This window comes from Malus domestica, chromosome 02 (assembly GCF_042453785.1).
Source record: "Malus domestica chromosome 02, GDT2T_hap1".
Classification (NCBI taxonomy): Eukaryota; Viridiplantae; Streptophyta; class Magnoliopsida; order Rosales; family Rosaceae; genus Malus; species Malus domestica.
The window spans coordinates 10,453,768-10,476,141 of record NC_091662.1 but is presented as its reverse complement, the minus strand read 5'-3'; the positions used below and the strand labels follow the sequence as shown (position 1 = coordinate 10,476,141).

The 22,374-nt window shown below is 39.0% G+C and overlaps 4 protein-coding genes across 5 annotated transcripts; 2 read left to right on the top strand and 2 right to left on the bottom strand.

The window, feature by feature from the left end:
* Positions 1–545: 545 nt before the first annotated feature.
* LOC103454084 (uncharacterized) lies at positions 546–5,229 on the bottom strand. 2 transcript variants are annotated; one of them, XM_008393670.4, is made up of 11 exons: positions 4,735–5,229; positions 3,344–4,521; positions 3,183–3,272; positions 2,582–3,046; positions 2,046–2,163; positions 1,814–1,963; positions 1,477–1,739; positions 1,292–1,385; positions 1,133–1,185; positions 960–1,044; positions 546–867 (listed from the first exon to the last, which is right to left on the bottom strand). In XM_008393670.4, the coding sequence occupies exons 1-10, from the start codon at positions 4,955–4,957 to the stop codon at positions 976–978; spliced, it is 2,703 nt and encodes a 900-aa protein (XP_008391892.1). In that variant the 5' UTR covers positions 4,958–5,229; the 3' UTR covers positions 546–867; positions 960–975. The 2 variants fall into 2 exon arrangements, with proteins under 2 accessions (XP_008391892.1, XP_008391893.1); XM_008393671.4 differs by having other exon boundaries at positions 3,344–4,518; positions 4,735–5,184.
* A 633-nt stretch (positions 5,230–5,862) lies between these two features.
* Positions 5,863–11,350, top strand: LOC103424269 (uncharacterized). The gene is made up of 7 exons (XM_008362358.4): positions 5,863–6,005; positions 6,106–6,189; positions 6,343–6,427; positions 6,650–6,738; positions 7,385–7,496; positions 7,697–7,922; positions 11,137–11,350. The coding sequence occupies exons 1-7, from the start codon at positions 5,970–5,972 to the stop codon at positions 11,231–11,233; spliced, it is 729 nt and encodes a 242-aa protein (XP_008360580.2). The 5' UTR covers positions 5,863–5,969; the 3' UTR covers positions 11,234–11,350.
* LOC103424268 (GDP-mannose 4,6 dehydratase 1) lies at positions 8,400–10,172 on the bottom strand. The gene has a single exon (XM_008362357.4). It carries the CDS (start codon positions 9,730–9,732, stop codon positions 8,614–8,616), a length of 1,119 nt encoding a protein of 372 aa, XP_008360579.1. The 5' UTR covers positions 9,733–10,172; the 3' UTR covers positions 8,400–8,613.
* A 4,469-nt stretch (positions 11,351–15,819) lies between the features above and the next one.
* On the top strand, positions 15,820–19,670 carry LOC103424267 (zinc finger CCCH domain-containing protein 6-like). The gene is made up of 4 exons (XM_008362356.4): positions 15,820–16,249; positions 17,886–18,089; positions 18,178–18,302; positions 18,394–19,670. The coding sequence occupies exons 1-4, from the start codon at positions 16,184–16,186 to the stop codon at positions 19,469–19,471; spliced, it is 1,473 nt and encodes a 490-aa protein (XP_008360578.1). The 5' UTR covers positions 15,820–16,183; the 3' UTR covers positions 19,472–19,670.
* Positions 19,671–22,374: the final 2,704 nt, after the last annotated feature.

Below are 22,374 nucleotides of genomic sequence, written 5' to 3'. Positions count from 1 at the left end.
TCGTTTATTGGAGCTTAAAAACTACTCGCCCAACAACTAGTTGTCACCTGAAAAGAAACGAATTCCTTATTCCACCTCAAGGGGATCTCCCACAAGATAAATTTTTTATGGAATTGAACATTTTTACCTCTGGCAGAACAGTTTCATAACAAAAGGCAAAAATGTTTGCGAGCCGCTATATCCATGCTAAATACAGAAAAAGAACCCCAAGCTACATTTCAGTATGGAGGAAAGAACCACGTAACATCATACACACCAGCATCAGAATGTCATATAGAAGCCTACCCTAATTTAGAAAAACCTCTGAGAATATAATCATACAAGTTTCTCATTTATTTCGAAGAGAACTCCATAATTCATGCGTATTGTCTCTCCATAAAAAACCGTCAGTTCATCTTCATCTGCATGTTTAATCTTAACCCTTGCATCTCCATGAAAAAGGAAAAACCCTAAACTGAAAACCTTTCATCTCTAAAACCACCAAACTTGATTTCTCTAAACCACAAAATTAGCTGCAATCAACAAATAATTGGCCTGGGTCGGTATTTATGAATAGGGATGAAACAAGTACCTTAACTTCAAAAGAACCACCACAACACAGTTCATCGAGTTGTCCATGCCTAATGGGTAAGTCTCTTTCGACCTCCACTATACACATAATTACTAGATTCTAAGTCAAGGCCCTTGGAGACTACCTAAACTACGAATAGAAAAGATTTGGAAATCCTACCAAAAATTAACTTAATGGGCAACTAACAAGTAAAGAAGACAGATAGAAAAGGACGAAAAGAAAGATGCAGATAGAGAAGAGAAAAAACTATGCAACTTCTAACAGCAAGCCGGTAGCCCGTCTTTGATAAAGTACACCTGATCACAATTAAATAAGAGCCATTAGGACATTAACATACAAAATTCACAATAACATATTAGAACTTAAAATCACAAAACACTCATACTACCAAAAAGTTCTTGAGTCTAACAGTAGCGGCCACCTCCATATGAGTAATTGCTCCCGTAATAAGATGAATATGGACCAGAATTATACTGCAAAACGAGATTTGATGCACCATAGTTATGTTAATGTAACATGTAAAGTCAGGATCAACTGATCAAGTGAACATCAATTGCTTACTTCGGGACCATAATAATCATGAGGGTAGGCACTGCTGCCAGCTCCATACGTATCTAAAAGAAAGTCACTTAAATGAGTAAACTGACATAAAAGTAGCTATACAGGAAAGACCGGGAGAAGAGAGGAAAATTAAAAGAAAACTGAGCATAAAATCTGTACCCCTATAATGGTTTCCTCGAAACGAAGCTGCTGGATCAGTGTAATCCAACCGTGGGCGACGACTACTAGGCTCCGAGTAGTCATGATCATAGTCCTAGAAGTAGCAGTTTCATATGATAAGGAGTACCATAAAAGGCTTAGAGAAAAACCAAAAATATAAAAAATAAATATCAAGGGAAGCTTACTCTCATATGAAATGGGCGTTTTATTCCATGTGTGTTATCATCATAAAAATAAGGATCATCAAAGTGAACCCCCATGAATGGTCCATCAAGGTGTCCTGGACCTAGAGAATATGGATGCATCCTAGGAGGAATATGCATACCATAGCCTCTATCAGGGGCATCATGCCAAGGTCGATTTGTGTAGGGTCTTGATGGTGGGGCAGCAACTGGAGCACCTCCATCAAATCCATAACGGCCACCCCTGAAAGAGCCCCTTCTTCCCCCTGATAAACATAACAAAATCAGTAAGATTTGTTTGGGAGAGAAACTACAAGACAAATGTAATCACAATAAATACCTCGTCCATGAAACTCGTATGGGTAATCGAAGTCATATTCATTCTGGAAACCCATCCTGCCAGTTTGACCACGTCCACCACGATAGAAATGTCTGTTGGGTTGGAAATTTGCACGGTTGAAATGATCTCCACCACGACCAAAACCCCGTCCTGTGAGCAATAAAGAGTCAGAACAAGAAACAATGTGCAAATCAAAATGAATTTTCAATAAAAAATCAAACACATCTCTTACCAGATCTTGGAAAGATACCACTACCACCACCACGACCAATTCGAAATCCACCGCACATTCCACCCTTCACAGCCTGAGTTTTAGGCAAAGGATTTGAAAGTCTTGCTTTCACTTTTACCTAGCGTTACACAAACCAACATGGGTAAGTAACAAATTAAAATAGGGATTGAGAGTACGTTACCTCAACTACTAATTCTGACTGAGGCAATCATATCTGAAGAAAATAATGGCCAACGAGAAATAGCAATAACAATTGTAAAGACATTTTATGCAAGCATGTAGGGTGGTGTCTATGTGTCTACTTGAGTGCACGGATAAATGAATCAGTTAAAGAACATCCCCATCCTTTGTTTGGAATGTATGCAAGCATGTAGGGTGGTGTCTATCTAGTCCAGCTTCAAAATCAATATTCATATTTTTCCAATGTGCCAGAGAACCTAATCATTTGTTTCTGTACAGAGAGCTATGAAGTGTGTGTGTGTGTGTGTGTGAGAGAGAGAGAGAGAGAGAGAGAGAGAGAACACAAACAAGAATACCTTTGAATTCCCATCCTCCAGTCCTATGTTATTTATACTATCAACAAAGGCCACAGCAGATTCATGGGTAGAGAAATCAACAAATCCAAAATCCCTCCGCTTGGCTGTAGACATATTCCGAGCCAGAACAACGCGTAAGATTTCTCCATAGCATTTAAATTGCTCTCTAACTTTGTCCTCATCCCAATGAGGTGGAAGCCCATCCACAAATACGGACTTCACTTGGGACATGATCTCTGGGTCAGGCTCACGTATAGGTTCAGCAAAAGCCACTTTGGCAGTTCTTTCAGTGTGGCCAAATATAGCATCGGGCTGCTGAAGCCTCTTGTATGCAAGCATAGCTTCACCATGACAAGAGAATTCAATAAATGCAAAACCACGGCTCAACCCATCACTTTGAACATCTGGGACAAGATTTATATTCTCAACACCTTCCACACCATAATCCTTCAGTTTCTGTTTAATCTGTCATCCCACATTATGATAATGGAAAATGTGAACGAGCTGGAGAAGCTTTATATACAAATACCTATACATGCATTCATTTTTGCTACTTATTTGCTTATCTACTAATGCATTCTAAGACTGATTGGCCACTTACAGCTTCCTTTGTCCAGGTATTGCATATATTACCCACAAACAACGTGTCATTGTCCTCACTAGGTGCTGTCCCACATCGCCTCCCCCGTATCTGCAAAATGGTGAATTAGCATGAAGTTTACAAAAATATGAAACAGGAAAGGCAGAAAGAAAGATCCGTACAACAGGGTTTTTCATTTCAGACAAAGCCCGCCTTGCATACTCCTTATTTTCAAACTCCACAAATGCATAACCCTTGTTCTTATTAGATGAAGGATTCTTGTGTAACCTAACTTCAACTATCCCTCCAATCCTGTCGAAGACCCTTCTCACATCTTCCTCCACAGCATCCCGATCAAGCCCACCAAGAAATATCTCACGTTCTTTCCTCATCTTGCGCTCATTTGCAATGGCTGTAAATTCCTTATGTTCATCAGCCAATCTCTCAGTTTCTTCTGCAGGATCCTCTGCATCATCCTCAGGAAGTTCCTCCTCTCCATGTTCTCCCAGATCCAATTTTTCACCATAATCTTCCATCTGCTCATCACCATTAAACACCTCTTTAGCACGCTCAATATCTTCTCCTTGTAACCCCTCTTTGGCATTTTCTACCTTGTTAGTAGCCTCAACACAGGTCTCGACTTCATCTCCATCATCCACTGACTCCTCCTGATCTCCTTTCACATCTACTCTATCCGACTTCTCCTTATGGTCTTCTTTCACTTCCACTCCCTCTTTTACATCACGAGCTGGTTCGTTCTCAGAATACTTTGAAACCTCCGCAACTAAAGATTTTTCTGCCTCAATGGGATCCTCTTCCTTGATAGGACCCTCTTCCTCAATCACTTCCACTCCCTCTTTTATATCACAAGCTATCTCAGAAGACTCTGAAATCTCCCCAGCTACTGATTCTACTGCCTCAACGGAATCCTCTTCCTCGATAGGATCCTCCTCCTCAACAGGATCCTCTTCCTCTTCGGGATCCTCTTCAACTTCATTTGGGTTTACTTTTACTTCAACGATTGTTTGTTTGATTGTTGCAGGCTCTCCAACATTCTCAACAGTGCTTACTTCAACTTCCACAACGCTTTCGCCCTTCTTTGCAGACTCCCCAACATTCTCAGCAACCGGTTTCTTCTCTGTGACTTCCACATCACTACCATCTGCCGCCTGCCCCTTGTTCACTGCATCTAGTTCCCCCTTCCCCGATCCCCCCAATTTCGGTGTCAGAGGTGAAACAGATTTAGCTGATGTCTTAAGTTTCACCGGCGACCTTTTCGCAGGTACTTTTCTCGCCACACCAACTTTCGCCGCCGGTGCCACCTTAGCAGTACCAGCTGATCCCTCAGTCCCCTCAGCTACTAATCCAACCAATAATTAAAATCAAAGAAAAAAATTTAAGTGAATAACTTACTTAATTAGTTCAATTGAGTAACAAATTTCAATTTTTAATTTTCTACATGCAGCAGCAACCAAAATTCCAGATGATAAAACCCTAATTGAATCAAACTAAATATATGAAGTTTGAAATTAAATACTAAATGTACTAACTGATAAACTAATTCAATAATTACCTGATGGTTTGGGGGACTTCGAATCAGCAGGCGGTGTCGTTTCGTTCTTCTTGGCCTGCTTCACCCGGCCGGCACAAGCGCGCTTTGTTTCGACGGTTTTCGGAGTGGCCACTTCTAAGTCCGGCGGGTAAGCCGCCGGCTGTGGCCTGGTGGCGGTTTTCCTCGCCGGCGGCGTTTTCTTAGCGGTCGGCGGTTTGGAGGCGTCTGCCTTGCGAGGTCTCATGCTTAGTATATGCAGCGGATAAAACCCCTAAGAAATTGAGAGAGAGGTGGTGTTAGGGGTTTAGTCGTCGGATGTTGTGAACTTGACTGTGAACGGCGGAGCACGGCGGAGTTTTCAGTTTCGATGCGAATAAGGTTTTGTCCAGAAGTTTGCTAAATAGAAAGCTACGCGCTAAATAGTTCGTTGGAAATTTTCCCCTATTAATTGCAGTTGAGTGATTCTCGCCTGATTCCATTAAGGATTTCGGGATCTTTAAATCATATTCGTTCATCGTTCATGTGATTAAAAGTTATTGTAAAATTTTTATTTAAAATTAAACGTAAATAGCATTTGATAAAAATTAACTGCATAACGTTTATGATTAGATGATTTCTAAAATCTTCGCAAAGGAAATCCTCTCTCATTGCAGTTGAGGGCAAGTTAGGGATTTGGATTGGATGCTTTTCTTGCTTTTTTTTGTGTGGGTTCGCGTGAGATGAGATTATTTCTCCAATAAACAATGTTGATGCCTTGCTGCGGTTTGGAGCCAATCTTGAAGGCGTTGTAATTGGTGTTCGCGATTGTGGACACATTTTCTTGTGAAGTTTTGTCCCACGTGATTTTCTTCGGGAAATTTTTTTACGGTCCCAGTTTTTCTGCTCTTTCAGTTATCATACATTTTTATTCTTTCTTATTTTATACGGTCACGGTTAAGCTATGTTAACATTTTATATTAATTTTTTATAAAAATAATAAGATAAAAAGTAATAGTGATATAAAATGTTGACGTAACTTAACTGTGACTGTACAAATAAGAGAGAATGAGAGTATATTAATTTTATTATTATTATTATTATTATTATTATGTTTATTATTATTATGTTTATTATTATTATTATTATTATTATTATTATTATTATGTTTGTAAAGTTTAGGCCGACTTCGCATGTAGAGTCTGTTAAGACCGTTTTGATTCCCACGAACCCGCCACTTCGACGCCGCGTTTCGATCGTAAGAAGCACCAGCACCACCGATGGGAGCCGCAGAATCCACACTCTCAAGCTCACAGGTAGTTCTCCGTCTTAATCACCTCCAATTTCAATTTATTTTTCTCATTTATCCAAAATTAATTCAAATTATCATTTTTAATTCTTCAATTATGCTTCAAGTGGCCGGCCGACGAAATCACCACCGTGTCGGAGCGACCAGAAACCGCCGATCCCGTCTTGGAAAAGCTCAAATCCCTTAAAATTGTGAGTTTTGCATTCTACTGTTCCAAAATTTTATCAATTTAAGAAAATGGAAAGAAAACAAGAACTAGGGTTTGAATTTTGAATTCAATTAATCGGTTACTGTTCTCAGAAAACGAGTTTTTGAGTTTGGGCGTTTGAAATGTTTGATTGCAGTCGACGCCCCTACTGAGTTCGCCCCCGGAAGAGGGCAGCTTGACCGACATTTTAGTTAGGAAGCCTTCGTCTTCTTCAGTGCCAAGTAAGCTGCTTCACTGAGTTATATTTTTCGGTTGCGAAAAAGATTGAAGAGAAAAGAACACCAAAAGATTGGACTGTTTGCTGAATTTGGAATTCTGCAGCGATTAGTATAACGGTTGGAGTTTTGTAGATGCAGTGTCTTTTTTCGTTGCGCGATTGTTGCTTGTATTTTGTTAGTTTTGATGTCGAAATTTTGCTACTCTGTTATGAATTGGCAATGTAGGTGTTGTGGATCCGAAAGTGCTATTGGAACTCTTCTCGATGTATCGTGAGTGGGAGGAGGATAATGTCCAGAAGATGAGCAAAAGACAGGTTTGTTTTCACAAGATTACTACTGTCCTTGTTGAATGATTTGAGTTTGTTTGAAGGAATAACTCAAGTTTTTTAGGGTTCACTCGTGCACTGGCTGTCCGTTTTTTATTGTCGGAGGGTTATTTCATATAAACTCGAAGTTCAGGACACAATTTTTCCTTTAAAATGTAAGGAGAAAATAGAACTTGAGTCTAAGGTTTAGGGTATCTTCTTCAGTGTCCTTACTCATCTTGGAGTGTGTCGTCGTCTACTTGGTTCTTCTGGTGCTCTGGTTGGTAAAACGCAACCGTTAATGGGTCATGGTTAAATCTGATCTCTGAACTGAGTTAAACAACTTCAAGGAGGTAAACCAGTTTAAGGATGTCTGGATGAAATTCAAATTATTTCTCTATAGTTTCTGACAGGGTACAAACTTTCCGTTTAGTGCGGTATAAACCAGTGTTAATAAATTCTGTTGGGAGTCTTACATACTCATACACTTCTGATGTGTTTGAAATGAAGTCTGTGGTTTGTTCTTACTTACGAGAAGCTTGCATTTCTTATGTCGAGATTTGTACAAGATTGGTAGTACATAAGCAAAATTGTTTTGCATCCCTTCTTCGCCACAGGAAATATTCAAACCTTGGTTTGGTGATAATTGTTGCAGGAAGAGATAGAAAATAAAATAGACGTTACGGATGCTTTGGCTGCTAAACTTCTTCAACGTTTTAATTATTCAGTTTCAGCAATGAAGACATCTTCACAACATTTATCGGAAGGTAAGTGATCACATTATACGTGTTAAGGGGAGAAAAACGTATGTTCCAAGGGTCTTTTTCCCTCGGTGGCTTCCGATGGACCTACTGTATGGTGAAATCGGTGGTATCTGTTGGACGTTGTCATGTCTTTCGGAGTTTGCCTATATTTCGTCATGATCTAATTTTACTTATTCTAACTTCGTATTGGAACACCCATGCAGTCCATTCGTTGCAGGTGGAGATTGGGGAGCTTAAAGGAAGGTTAACAGAGGTCATTAGTAACCGCGATGCACTGTGCCGGAGAATATGTGTTGAAGGACCAGAATCCCTCCGGTCATCCATCAAGCCGTTTGCTGTCTGCACCACCGGCCAAGAAATCCAATCTAGCTCAAGCTCTTCCGATCTGCAAAGAGATCCGGACCGAAGCCTACCCTCTGCCGAAGCCAGGTTAGACTGATTTTGCATTCTTTCGTTCGTTCTTGTACAAAATCTTTGTAGAGATTGTGGTTTATCGATATCATGAATGATATAACACATGTTTGATTCGTTTCTTTCGATATTCATTTTTGAATTAATTAACAATTATTTTCGAGAGCTAATTACATTTCTCTAAAAATACAAAAAAATGAAAAGGACAGGGTAGGGAACATGACAAGTAAGCTAGTAAAGAAACATCCTTTGTCAGATCCACGTGGGCAATTGCCATCACCGACAAAAACTTTTGCAAAAAAATGATCTTATTTTACTGGGAACCAGATACACCAAAATTGAGCCACCTAATCAATGAATTTGGACCGTTGAATTTTGATCCAACGGCTACAAACGAGAGGATCGGATTCCATTTTACTGAATCCAATTATTGTACAGTGAAAGGTATCATCAGATCCAGATACCCCGGATTCACAGATTTCTGTGGATGAAGACTAAAAACTAAAAACGAAGTGATTATCAAACGGATGTTAATTTACAAAACTCGTGAATCCGAGACCGGAAACAGACCACAAAAATGAACAACCCAGTGCAAGAACAATTAAAAACAAAAACAAAAACAACCCACGAAGCGAAAGATTCAAAGAAGTAAGCCACAGTATAACTTAAAACAGTCTTTTTGGCACCTATGTATCCAGCATGAGAGAAATCAAGGCTGTTGCTGAGAATCCATGTACCCAGCATCCACAAGCACCTTCTCCCTCTTGGCCAATTCAACGTCTTCATCCACCATCATCTTCACCAGCTGCTGAAACCCAACTTTCGGCTTCCAACCCAGCACCTTCTTCGCCTTGCTCGCATCCCCTTTCAGATTATCCACCTCCGACGGCCGCAGGTACCTCTTATCGATCACCACGTGGTCTCTCCAGTTCAATCCGACGTACCCAAACGATACCTCCAGGAACTCCTCCACCGTGTGCGACTCCTCCGTCGCCACCACGTAGTCGTCCGGCTTCTCCTGCTGCAGCATCATCCACATCGCCTCCACGTAGTCCCCGGCGAAACCCCAGTCCCTCGACGCCTGCAGATTTCCCAAGAACAGCTTGCTCTGCAATCCCTCTTTGATCCGACCCACGGCCCGGGTGATCTTCCGGGTCACAAAACTCTCCCCCCGCCGCGGCGACTCGTGGTTGAACAGAATGCCGTTGCACGCGAACAGTCCGTAGGCCTCACGGTAGTTCACGGTGTACCAATGCGCCGCACATTTCGAGACGGCGTAAGGGGATCGGGGGTGGAACGGCGTCGTTTCGGACTGGGGAGGCGGGGTGGCCCCGAACATCTCGGACGACCCAGCCTGGTAGTACTTAATGTCGGTGCGCCCGGTGGCGGCGATGTGGGAGCGGACGGCCTCGAGGAGGCGGAGGGAGCCAGTGGCGACGACGTCGGCGGTGTAATCGGGGATCTCAAACGAGACGGCGACGTGGGATTGGGCGGCGAGGTTGTAGACCTCATTGGGGGCGATGGTGTCGAGCCAGCGGCGGAGGGAGGAGGCGTCGCTGAGGTCGGCGTAGTGGAGCTTCATGCGGGCCTTGTGGGCGTTGTGGGGGTCGATGTAGATGTGGTTGATGCGCTGGGTGTTGAAGTTGGAGGAGCGTCGGATCAGGCCGTAGACGTCGTAGCCTTTTTCGATGAGGAATTCGGTGAGGTAGGAGCCGTCTTGGCCGGTGATGCCGGTGATGAGTGCGACCTTGCGGTGCTCCGGCGGATCAGGGGCGGAGCCGTTGGAGGTTAAGGATCCGGATCTGGCGGTGTCGATTTCGGATGCCATTGGGGGTGTGGTGGAGTCGTGGGGGTGTGAGGAGAACTGAGGAGGGAGGGAGTGAGGAAGTGAGATTGTGACGAGACGGTAGGATTTTCGGAGGAATTTTAAGGGGGTGAAGGAGGGACAGATCAGCTCTGGTGGCGCTGTCGGACATGGACGCGCTTTTGGCGCTTACTCTGGTCACGAATTAGAGGGCGCCAGCTCGGTTGATGGGTCGGTCCCGCAGAACTGAGGTGGGAACTAAGATCTGACAAATTTCCAAGAAATCCATTATTTTTCATTTACGAATTGAATTATATTAATGGTGCGTTTACTAATGCGTAATCAAAATAAGTCTGAAATCGAGTATGAATGATGTTGAGTTCATATAAGTTGTTTACTAATTCACTTCAATCGGAATGAAAATTAAATTGATTACTATATTGCCCTTACATAAATAAATTATTTTCATACTAATTAATTAAATTTATATAATGAAATTCATCTATATAAAAATATGTAAATAGATTTTATTTATTTATTAAAAGTTGGCATAATGAGTGTCAAATGAGGGACAATGTTGGGATAATAAAAAAACAAGTGAGGGCATAATTGGTAGAAGAAATCCATTCTGGATTCCTCAGGTATCAGGGAATTGAAATACCTTTCTCATGTAAGGAGTCCAATTTCTCCAAAATTAGGAGTTGGATTCCTTAATGCGTGTGGACCCCACATGTAATTTGATTTCCCAAGATTACGTAAACAAAGGTGTATCCCGTAATCGGAATCCAATTCCGTAAATTGATTCCAATTATGAGTACGTAGACGTGTCATAAAGTTTCTAGAGATGATTCAAAATTAGCTTCATTTAGGATTGTTTCGGTAAGAAGCACTTACATCTACTGGTAAGTGCTTCTACTTGTAAGTGTTTAAGTAGCAGATTTTTTATTTGAAAAAGTATATAGCATTTTAATGATTCATGATCATTTTAAAAATGTATTTTTGAAATGATTTGTGCATAATTATTTCATTTTTTGCACGTAAGAATAACTTGCATGACATAAGTAAAGTTATTATGATGTTTCGTGTCAATAATTAAAAGTATGTGTAAATTTTTATTTACTTTATTGTATTATTGACATGGTATGACAAAGTAACCATGTAGTGTGGAAAAAAAAGGGTGTTGAAATAACTCATATATGCCTTTATTTTCGATAAATAAAAATTTGTCGTGTCGTGATTTTGTCTTATACTTTCTTTGAAAAAAGCTAAACCGAGACATGGTTCCCATGAAAGAAAATGACTTGGACGGTGGACCACTATGGTGGTGTCATATATAGATGAAACATGTCAAAGTTTTTTGTCCATAAATCCTAGTTTTATGATTCTTAATCATTTTTAAAATGTATTTTGAAATGATTTGTGTTGTAGAACAGTGGATGTCCACTCAAAGAATGAAATAATGGGCAAGTTGCCCTTTCCAATGTCTACTGAAGCTTGTTGCACACCACTCCTATTTTCTATATAAATACAAACCCCACAAAAGATCAAAGAGATAAGTTCACGGAGAAGATTGTGAAGGAAAGAGAGAGGAAGGAAGATGAAAGATAGAGAGACAAAAGAGCTGTTGATCCAAAAGGTCGTTGGGGCTTGATCTTGGGATGAACGAGGATGAACGAATCTTCAAAGGCCTTCGGGGCTTGATCTTGATGAACAATTGTGTGGATTTCTTCAAGAGTCATTGGGCTTGATCTTGATGAACGAGGATGAATGGATCTGCAAGGACCTTAAGGGCTTGATCTTGATGAACGATGTGTGAATTTCTTCAAAGGCCGTTGGGCTTAATCTTGATGAACGAGGATGAACGGATCTTTAAGGGTCTTTGGGCTTGATCTTGATGAACGAGAGTGAACGGATCCTTAAGGGCTTTCGGGCCTTGATCTTGATGAATAGTTGTGTGGATTTCTTCAAGGATTTGATGAAGAACAATGAAAGCTTTCTTGATCCTTCGGGATTCTTGGGAATTTAGGAGGTTGGATGCTTGAAAGTTTTAGAGTTTCATAGCTTCAAGGGTTTGGGGAATTCTCTTCCAACTTGGGAGTAGAGAAATGTATATATGAATAGGTCCCCTAAAATGGATGAAATGGCCTTGTTATTATATAATTTTTAAAGGCCTAATTTTGAATAATTCAGATGAAATAAATCATTTTTGTCAGGTGTTGATACGTGTCATATTTGTAAAAATATATGAACACATATGCAATATATATAACTGAAATGAAAATATAAATATAGGGGGTTCATGCATCATGGGGAATGTTTTCATGTTTCAAAGTCGTTTCAAATATCTTAATTTATTTTAAAGGAACCTAATTGGTAGAAAACGATTAAGCCTTTCATTGTGTAGAATAGAGCTTCCTCATACGATCCTTAAGTTTATTAGCTTATGGCAAGAGCGTGCTGATAATGTGTTGTAGACCTAATTTACTGAACTGTGTTTAGGACAATAGAGGGAGAGGGTCGGCGGCAAGAGAGAGAAGAGAGGGATTTAATTATGAGGTGTATGTTGTATCACCCCCATTATGCATTTATTTATAGTAGTATAATATGTTAAATCCTTACCCTAATAGGATTACAACTCTAATAGGATAATATCTACTAAAGGGAATATTCCAAGATATCCCTAGATACAACAAGATTTACATAATCACATTCTTAATTTAATATGATTGCAACATTATTATTATTATAGTCAACCTTTGACTCTCTCTCCCTTAACCATTGTTTGGAATTTCTTCAACGATTGATATTTTTGTGGAAATATAAAAAATACAGAAAAATATATGAAAATTGAGGTTAATTTCTAAAAACTTCCCCTATATAAGATAATCTCTTAAATTTCAGCTAAAATCGACAAATTTAGACGATATTTTCTACATATCGGTTAAATATTGGAGAAACTCATATATTTTGTCTAAACTATTGTTTGACATTTTCAAAAATTTCATTTTCTATCATTCCATCCAAAGAAATCGATGTTGATATTGATATAGATATATTTATTGATATTTTCCACAAATTTGCAAATCGAAATTTCTACTAATATTGATTTTTTTAAACACTGCCCTCAATCATATATCCCAGAGTCCTAGACTCTGAAATTTCCAAAGTCTGAGTTTCTACATATGCATTATAGAGTTTGAAATTTCACTTTTGCTAAACTAATTAATAGAAATCTCCAGGAGTGTGATGCGTTCTTTATTTGCTAACGATGATTCAAATGGGATTATACGAGGTTCAACTCCATAACTTCCACCTTCATTGTACACAACATATAATGTTAGCTTTCTTCTACATCGATCTTCTCTTCCCCTCTCATATTAGAATGTGGTCTAATAATCGAAGCCGTCTATCTTTTAAGTTACCTTCTTGAAAGAAATACATTTTCGCAACATCGTTTAGACATATAACTGTCATCATAAAAATAGACGAATATATTCTCTTGATTGCACATCGAATAGTCATGATGCCAATCAAATCACCTAACTTAATCGACTTTTTACAGAATGATGATTGGAAAATGACCGTTTGATCATTGTATAGTACACTACGTAATACAATCCGGAATTCACTAGTCAACTAGAAACCCCTTCGGTTCGTGGTTTCATGGTCTTAGCTAATATTGGGCCATATTGTTAGTACTATAAAGATGGGCTTTGGCCCTATAAGCAAAGTCCACGTGATAAAATAATTTTTACACTCTCATTTTGATTTTCACGCACTTTTATCGTGCATGGGAAGGAAGAGGGAAGTGCAAAAATCTCTTCCCTACCGTTCATAACCCAAACCCATTTTTCCTAACAACAAATAAAAAGCAACCGATGACGCTAAATTTTAACGGTGGAAAACAATTATACTTATACATTCTGGTGCGAGTTTGTTTCCACTAATCATTCTTTCCTTAACAACTAATAATTTAATTCACTAAAATTAATTTTTGTAAAAAAAAAATCAACGAATAAATTATCTAATGAGTTACTTCGTTACTTTCTCTTTACTTTAAAAAACTACAACATGCTTTAACTCGCGATGGAGACATGAAACCTCGATTTTTCCCTTAGTTTGTTTTATGGCAAAATATTATTGTCTACGTGTATCTTTGACGATCAATTTTAAGGAAAATAACTACATAAGTTAATTGAGGTATTTTCCTTAAAAAGTAAAGGATAGTACAATGTATTTAATCTCGTCAATAATTATGGAACTGTAATGTGTTTTACCATATTAGGTTAACCAAAATACCTTAACGTACTTGCAAAAAACTTATACCTCAAGCGATTAAAACCGTATTCATGCACTAAAAATTCTGCATTTGAACTTGACATCCTCTAACATTGCTAGCATAAAAAATAAGATCACACCATCTAATTCTAAGAAAAGAATCATAATTAATTTTAGCCCATTGTGATATTAAACCCACCCCTCACCTTAGTGCGGATAATATCGTTAGTTTTTAAAAAAATTATAAGAAAAGAATCATAATAATTAGGGTAAATTATATAATTTTGCCTCAACTATGAGCGAAACCACATTCTCATACCTAATGTTTTTAACAGTGTTCTAAAAAACGGCCTAGGCGGCGCCTAGGCACTGGGCGGGCACCAACCGAGGTGATTTTGGGCAAATCGGGAGGAAAAATCGGGTTGGGCCTAGGCGGCCGCCTAGGCGGGCTAGGCGGCGCCTAGGCGGTCTAGGCGGGCTAGGCGGTCCTAGGCGGCCCTAGGCGGTCCTAGGCGGCCCTAGGCGGTCCTAGGCGGTCCTAGGAGGTTTTTTTATTTTTTATTTTTTATTAATTGCGTGCTTTTTTCTTTTTTGGTTTCATGGTGGTATACTTATGGAAATGGTGTATCTAATTTGCAAATGATGAATTTACTACAAGTTCATCCAATACTTATGGAAATAGTGTATCTAATTTGCATTTTATCATTATTTTATTATCCATACAAGTATAGTTTTTTTTTAGGTGTCAATATGCACTTATTTACAAGATATACAAAAAATTTACCTAAATCCGCCTAGGCGCCCGCCTAGGCACCGCCTAGCCGCCTAGGCGCTAGGCGCTAGCCCGCCGCCCGACTAGCGCCTAGCGTTTTTTAGAACCTTGGTTTTTAACATTGCAATTTTCTGTCAATTTGAGTGTTAAATAATGACGTGGCAGGAGCATTTTAGCCTATTGTGAGATTAAACCCACCCCTCGCCTTAGTGCAAATAATATCGTTAGTTTTAAAAAAAAATTATAAGAAAAGAATCATAATAATTAGGGTAAATTATATAATTTTACCTCAACTATGAGCGAAACCACAATCTCATACCTAATGTTTTTAACATTGCAATTTTCTGTCAATTTGATTGTTAAATAATGACGTGGCAGGAGCATTTTAGCCTATTGTGAGATTAAACCCACCCCTCGCCTTAGTGCAAATAATATCGTTAGTTTTAAAAAAAAATTATAAGAAAAGAATCATAATAATTAGGGTAAATTATATAATTTTGCCTCAACTATGAGCGAAATCACAATCTCATACCTAATGTTTTTAACATTGCAATTTTCTGTCAATTTGATTGTTAAATAATGACGTGGCAGGAGCATGCCCCACTCATTATCCAACTAAATTTAAAAATTAATTAAATACTAATAAGTGAAGATTTTTTTTAACAGAAATCTGACATTACAACGAATTCATAACTCGAGGTATGCCATTGCAATGTTAAAAATATGAGGTATGAGATTGTGGTTCGACCTATAGTTGAGGTAATTAAGGAGACTCTCAAATTACGACTCTCCATAGACTTTTTTTCACCTCATGTTTTTTATACAATATTTTATAATATCGACATCGAAATTTGCTAAAAACATAACAAAAAGTCTACGAAAAATCCACTTTTAAGAGAACCTCCCTAACGTTTCTCTAATTTTTAATCTCTCTCCCTTTGAGGAGTCCTTAACCCTCAAGGAAAAATAAAAGAATCCTTAACCTAGTCGCTCAAGCATCCTCCTAATTCACATTCCTACTCCTCCCAAATATAAAAATCCAAAAAAAAGGTAAATAAAGTGGCCAAAGGGCCATGTCAAAGGGCAGATAAGAAGGGAGCGCATTCTCGCGGGTCTTACCAAATAGGCCGTCATAATTGAAACCTGCAAAATCAGGATAGCCACAAAACAAACAATTAGCTGTCTCTCACCATTCCCGACGCCTCCCGAGATCCCCCAATTCAACATCCTTTATATAACACCACCACCAACACATACACACCCCCGCACTCGTTAAGCGACGCCGCGTCGCCTCTCTTCCTCCCGGCTTCAGAAATTAGGGTTTCAAAATCCCAAATCTGTGTAAATCGGACCGGTAAATTTACGAATTTGTACGAAGGATTTTGTGTAAATTTGAAGCGTTTTTTGAGATTTGAGACTACGAGAATGAATTTGAAGCGGTCGAGGAAATCGAGCTCCGTATCTTGGGCTTCTGGAGCCGATCTTCGTCAGGTATAATCGCCGATTCTTTTGAAACCTTTGTTCTTTCTTTCGATTCGATTTTTTTTTTTTCTGTTTGGCGACTGAGAAAATACGCCATCGATCAGTTTTCTTTCCCTTTGATTATTTCCCCAGATTTAATTAATATAAACTATGACTCTTAAATATGATTGATTGAAGCTTGCTTCTCGTTGTTAATTATCGTATTACTTGTTTGGATTAATTTCTAATTGGATTAAGATTTGGGTACCAATTTAAAACCATCATCAGAAACTCATTGGACCATAAAAAAAAAGAAATTTATTATTGGATAAAAGCTTGGATTAATGAAAATATAAAGGCCAAATATCCAGATCTTGGAAAAATTTTAAAACAAGATGTTAAAAATCAACAGAGTTATACCGTTAATCAAGGGATTTAGAAGAAGATTCAACATAATTATAACATGAATCACAGAGTTATACCGTTAATCAACGAATTAAGTTGAATTCGTCGCTACGAAATCTATCTCGCTGAAGTTGTTTAAATAGGTCGAATGATCGTAGTGTAATTGTACTGCTGTTTGGTATGTTTAAGATCAACATAAATTCTAAGTAGGATCATCATAGTTATTACAAGAATCAACAGGATTAAATCCAATTTGATTGCTATGATGTCTATAATTTATGAAGTCACATGGTCTTACCGTACACAACGCGTACTACTGTTACGTGGTGTTGCAATCTCGGTGCATGTACATTTGTTAAAACTTTATGTTAAAGTAATCCGTAGCCCGCCACGTGTTATAATTTGGGTGGATTGGTTAACCAAACAGTGAGTTTATACACGCTTGGTCCGCATGGTAGGCGATGGGTACAAACATTAGGTATGATATTAATGGATATACATGTTTTATGATTTAGATGGATTTGTAACTTCTTGTGGCGGTATTATGGTCACATTTGAAAATTTCTCAAAAATTAAACCTAATCTAAGATCAACAAGAGTCCCACAACGTATTGTTGAAAGTTTAAAACTTCAGATCCCCTAGACTTGGGTGAGAATACCGTGTGCTCGTTGCTTCAAGTGGCATGAGCCTATTTTTGGAGGGGCGCACGAGTTAGAGACCACTAATTACGGAAATACTGTTGCGATTAGTAGTATGCTTAAGGTTATAGTGATATACATCAATGGTAGGATGAAATATTTCGTTAAAAGCGATTTTCTGTGTATACTTACGCCATACATAATATCTGAACAAGGCTTCAATATTTTGAAGAGCGGATTAATAGTTCGGTTAGTGAACTTTTGCCGAAAACGAATTTTGATTACCATCGTCTAAATCTAGAGAGGACTGTTGGAATCAACTCTTTGCTAAAACTAGGGTCATACCATCAACAAACGAGGGTTAAGGTGTTTAGGTTTTAGGGTTATAATACCATCCAAAGGAAAAGAATGGTTTGTTTTAGCTTCTGATTGGGGTTCAATGCATACCAATAGAAAGTTTGATGAATGTGGCGACTTAGATGTTCAAAGCAAGAACATGTAATCTGTAAATCAAAATGGTCAGTGAAAACATGTAAACTTTCACGAAAACTTTTATGAAAATGTTACTGAGTGTTTTCATTCATATGTTTGTTGTGACTAACTCAAGTTTTCCGTTGGATAGGTAAAGTTGTTCTCTTCTGAAGATTATCCTGTCGCTGTTGGCGTGAAATATCAAAAGCATCTTCAACCAAAAGCGTCATATAAGTCGCGGTCAGTTCCTACGGAACATGTTTTCCCCCCTGGGTTTGAACGGCCTGTTTCTGTGAGCCAAACAAAGGTGGAACTACCCCCCATCCCTCGGATTCAATGGAAATGCCCTTCCAAGGTGAGTATGCATGTGATGAGAATATCTGGTCTTTAGTCTGAGTCGAACTCTTCATTTTAATGGTGTTACGTTTATTTTATTTGAACAGTTTGTCGTGAATGACGCCTGGCAAGTAGCAGCTGGTGAGGAAAGTGAGGAAGTCAAGGCTCAAAAGTTGAGAGGGATGAGAGTGCTCGAAGCAGTTTATCCTCGTCTTTCTGCAATTCCCCCTAAGTAAGCATTCTATCTTGTATCTCGATGTATGTTTAATAGTCTTTTGTTCTTTTACGTAATTGAACTTGATCATCTTTTCTGTTTTGAACAGCCCCTCTGTTTCTTTGGATGTAAAAGCTGAGCGTTACGACGATAGCCTCACTCCTTCAGTCCCCCTTATTCCAATTGAAGAAATGGAAGAAGAGTCCCAGGATTTACCTTCATCTGATATGGAATTGGACTCCGATGTGGAATGTCGGCCACCGGCCTTGCCCCAAGGTCTATCGGCATCTCGGGGTCCAGCTTCAAAATGCAATCCTCCTCAGGAAATTGCCGGTGATCAACCTTCACTAGAAAACTCACCTAGTCAAAATGCGGATGTGACTGCCGCTGCTTCAGTCGCATTGACTGCAATCGTGAAAAGCACCGAGAAGGGAAGTTTGATCGATACTGATTTGCTCATCAAAATTCTAAATGACCCGAAAATGATCCAGAAATTGATTAACGAACCCGGATCACTGGCCAATGCAGAAGTTGCACCAACGAACTCTTTCGCTGCGCCGATGTCAAAGACAACAACTCCATCAGTTCCCTCATCTCTTCCAAAATCTGATATGCTAACGACTGCAGGTGGAAAATTCTTCCCTATGGCAGGTACTGTGAATGCTATCTCTCTTCAACCAGGTAATGTTCAAACCTCCGGGTTGAACCGACCCGCACCATCACCACCTGTGTCCGTCCCCCAGTCCAACTTTGGCGTGCTACCTAGGCAGCCAAATCAAACTCAAGCACAAACCCCCACTTTAGGTGCAATGACGTATCCTAACAGAGCTCAACCACCGGCGTTCCTCGTCAAGGAAGCGCCGCTCCCGCCCGCGAAGAATATGAACTACTATAAGAACCTCATCATGCAACATGGAGTGGAAAAGCAAGATATTGCACAAAAACAAATTGGTAACAAATTTAATCTCTTGAAAGACATGAAAATGGTTCAAAACTTTAAACCCGGACAAAAGAAACCGAAGAATCTGAAACAATGCAAGTACTTTAAGGGCTCCAACGGATGCCGTAACGGCGTTAATTGCAAATTCCAGCATGACGTGCCTTTTGAATTGGGGAGTGGTAATTTTTTTGGGGGCCATATTGCAAAGAGAGCGAAACCTGATGGAGTTAATACCTTACGGATATGAAAATCCTGTGAAATTTGGACCGTCGTTTTTAGTTTCTTTGCAGTTTTGTGCACAGAAACTTGGGGCGGTTGGGACACCGATAGACAGGGTATAGGGGTAGTTTCGATATTTCGTATTTGTAGGGAATCTCAGTGTGGATATTTGGCATTTGCTGAGGCAATTTTATGAGATTAATGAAAAATACGTGCTTTTATTTTAATGATGCTTGTTCCACAAGGGAATATCCCATAAAGCCGTGTTTTTATTCTAATGGGGTCAAGGTATTAAATATCGGTAATATCGAAAATATCGGTAATCTGAAAACACCGAAATATCGATGGAAATATCGGGATAATATCGATATCGATAAAAATTACATGGAAACCACGGAAATTGTAAGAAAAACTTGGAAATTTTTATTGAAACTTTGCAGAATGTTTATTTAGTCAATTATCTATTAGTTTATCACAAAAAATTAGAAGTAAATGCATTGCATTATGGATTTAACATTATCAAGTTGATTATATAGCGAGTGGACAAACATTGTGAGTGTATAAAATATGTAGTAATTAATGAAAGAAGTTTAAACACACCATAATCATTTATATATAATGAATTAGTACAATATTTTACACTTTAGTACCACATAGAGTTCATATGAGGTTCAAATTTTTCACTATCTTCATCATCTCTATGTGTAGAGTGAGTGTATTGTGAAGAGTAGTTATCAAATGATAAATCCCCAAAATAGTTTTGCATGTAATTGTTAACATGTCACCCATATGGATCCGAGATTGGTTGAGGTTGTCCATAAGAAAAATCATTTGAAGATTGAGTCTAAGATTGTTTCCATGAGTCGCTCGATTCCATCCCAACAGGAATGGGATATGAAGGGTAGGGAAATGGTTGGTTATGAGTATAACCATAGTTACTACTTCCCACTCCAACAGAGTCCGAAGTTTTAGATAACGAGTCATCTTCTTAACTTGACAAAATCTCCTTCCCTTTTTCTCTACGAGTATAGTCCTTCCCTATGGCACCAATTCCTGGTCCTGCCCGCCTACTGCCATGGTCATCATCCTGTGTTGCATGCGTGAAGTTTGCCTCGCCAGTGAAAGGGCTCATAAATCCGGGAGGTGGTCTATAATAGTTTCCATATCCACCACCACTACCTCCAGCTCCACTGTATTCTTCATCATTCCCACCTCCGGTGGTAGGTGAGTCTCCTGATCTTGTACTAGATCTATCATTAGTATCAACACGATGTTGTGGTTGTGTAGGATTGGAAGAAGGTGGAATTCTAGTGTTTCTTGGTCTTGGGCGCAAAAGTTCTTCCAAAGAGTCAGCGCTACTAGATCCCACCTCCTTCTCTAATACTCTTTCTACATTTATCCCTTCATTATGTGCTTCTTCAGCAACTCTAGGAGCTGGGTTGCCTTCATCATCATCTAAATGAAGAGGTCTAATCCATTGATAAAGTTGGTTACCGTCTGTATCATCATATTCACCAACAATATCAAACACATCTAGTGGGTCACCACGGTCGACATGATCTATTTCTGCTTCCTTATCTTGAATTTGAAGCTTCAAGTTGTAATAGCAATAAACTAATTTTTCCAACCTACTGTGAGCCAACCTATTTCTTTGCTTTGTGTGTATGAGTGCAAATGTGCTCCAATTTCTTTCACAAGCAGATGAGGAAGTTGTTTGTGATAATACTTTGATTGCTAACTTTCTCACAGTTGGTGCATCGGTCCCATACATGATCCACCATTCAGCTACAATGAAAAACAATGTTGATAAGCCTAATAACTCGAACAAATTCTATTATAAACTTATATATGAAATATGTTTACACTCACTAGGAGACATTGTTGTTCGAGCAGCAATTGATGTTGGTTCTCCAAAAGTTCTTCTTGCATCTTTAAACCATGTTAGTTGAATTCAATAAATCATGTTAGTTTAATCCAACAAAGTAATTATTATAATTTAAGTAATTGTGTACCTCATTTCCAAATTGGCCAACTGCTGGTGATGCAGGGTCTAATTTAGAGTATACATTATGTACAGCACGTATAAGGGTACCATCATCTCCAACACCGGGTCTGTATTGGTATCGAGGATTCAAATAATATGCTGTTCAAAGAAACACATACTCTAATAAGAGAAATAATACTTATGCAACTAAAGAAATGAATTGCAAATTATGACATAATTTATACCTGCTGCATGCAAATCGTGGTATAATGTTTTATACCATCGGTCTTCAATTATCTTTATGACCCACCTTGCACCATGTTTTCTTTCCAATTCATCATTCACTACACGCATCAACTCATATACTACCCTCATAGTAGGATACACTTCTGTGTCAACAATCCGTAAAACCTTGTAAAGAGGTTCAAACACTTGGCACACATGTTCTGATTGAGTCCAAAAAGCATGATCAAGCACTATACTTTCCACCATACGACCTGTATTTGAGCGGCTGAAATTGTGGTTGGCCCAATCGTCACTAGTGAATAGTTGCTTCAACCTTGCTTTCTTCTTATGTAGGCTGTCTAATGCAATATAGTTGGTGGCGAATCGAGTGGTAGCTGGACGAATAATTTCTCCTTTGCAAAATTCACGCATCTTTGCCAACAACCAACCGTGATTGTAAATATAATTTGTGATCGTTCTAGCTCTTTTGACCACAGTAGCAACATTCTCTCTCTTCCCCATTGCCTCAAACATGAGATCAAACAATGTGCTGCACATGATGTCCAAAACACATTATGATGCTTCATTAACTTTTTTCCAGCTTTGGCAAATGCAGAACCGTTGTCGGTCACGACTTGGACAACATTATGCTCTCCTACCTCCATGATTACATCCCTCAATAATTTGTAAATATACTTGTAGTTCTTTATATGGTCTGAAAC

Coding starts and splice junctions, on each gene's coding strand:
- LOC103454084 (XM_008393670.4), bottom strand. CDS start 4,957: ATGAGACCTCGCAAGGCAGACGCCTCCAAACCGCCGACCGCTAAGAAA. Junction 4,522..4,734: donor GAAGTCCCCCAAACCATCAG/GTAATTATTGAA, acceptor TGGTTGGATTAG/TAGCTGAGGGGACTGAGGGA. Junction 1,740..1,813: donor ATACGAGTTTCATGGACGAG/GTATTTATTGTG, acceptor TATGTTTATCAG/GGGGAAGAAGGGGCTCTTTC.
- LOC103424269 (XM_008362358.4), top strand. CDS start 5,970: ATGGGAGCCGCAGAATCCACACTCTCAAGCTCACAG. Junction 6,428..6,649: donor TTCGTCTTCTTCAGTGCCAA/GTAAGCTGCTTC, acceptor TTGGCAATGTAG/GTGTTGTGGATCCGAAAGTG. Junction 7,923..11,136: donor CTACCCTCTGCCGAAGCCAG/GTTAGACTGATT, acceptor TTTGTGTTGTAG/AACAGTGGATGTCCACTCAA.
- LOC103424268 (XM_008362357.4), bottom strand. CDS start 9,732: ATGGCATCCGAAATCGACACCGCCAGATCCGGATCCTTAACCTCCAAC.
- LOC103424267 (XM_008362356.4), top strand. CDS start 16,184: ATGAATTTGAAGCGGTCGAGGAAATCGAGCTCCGTATCTTGGGCTTCT. Junction 16,250..17,885: donor CTGGAGCCGATCTTCGTCAG/GTATAATCGCCG, acceptor TCCGTTGGATAG/GTAAAGTTGTTCTCTTCTGA. Junction 18,090..18,177: donor AATGGAAATGCCCTTCCAAG/GTGAGTATGCAT, acceptor TTATTTGAACAG/TTTGTCGTGAATGACGCCTG.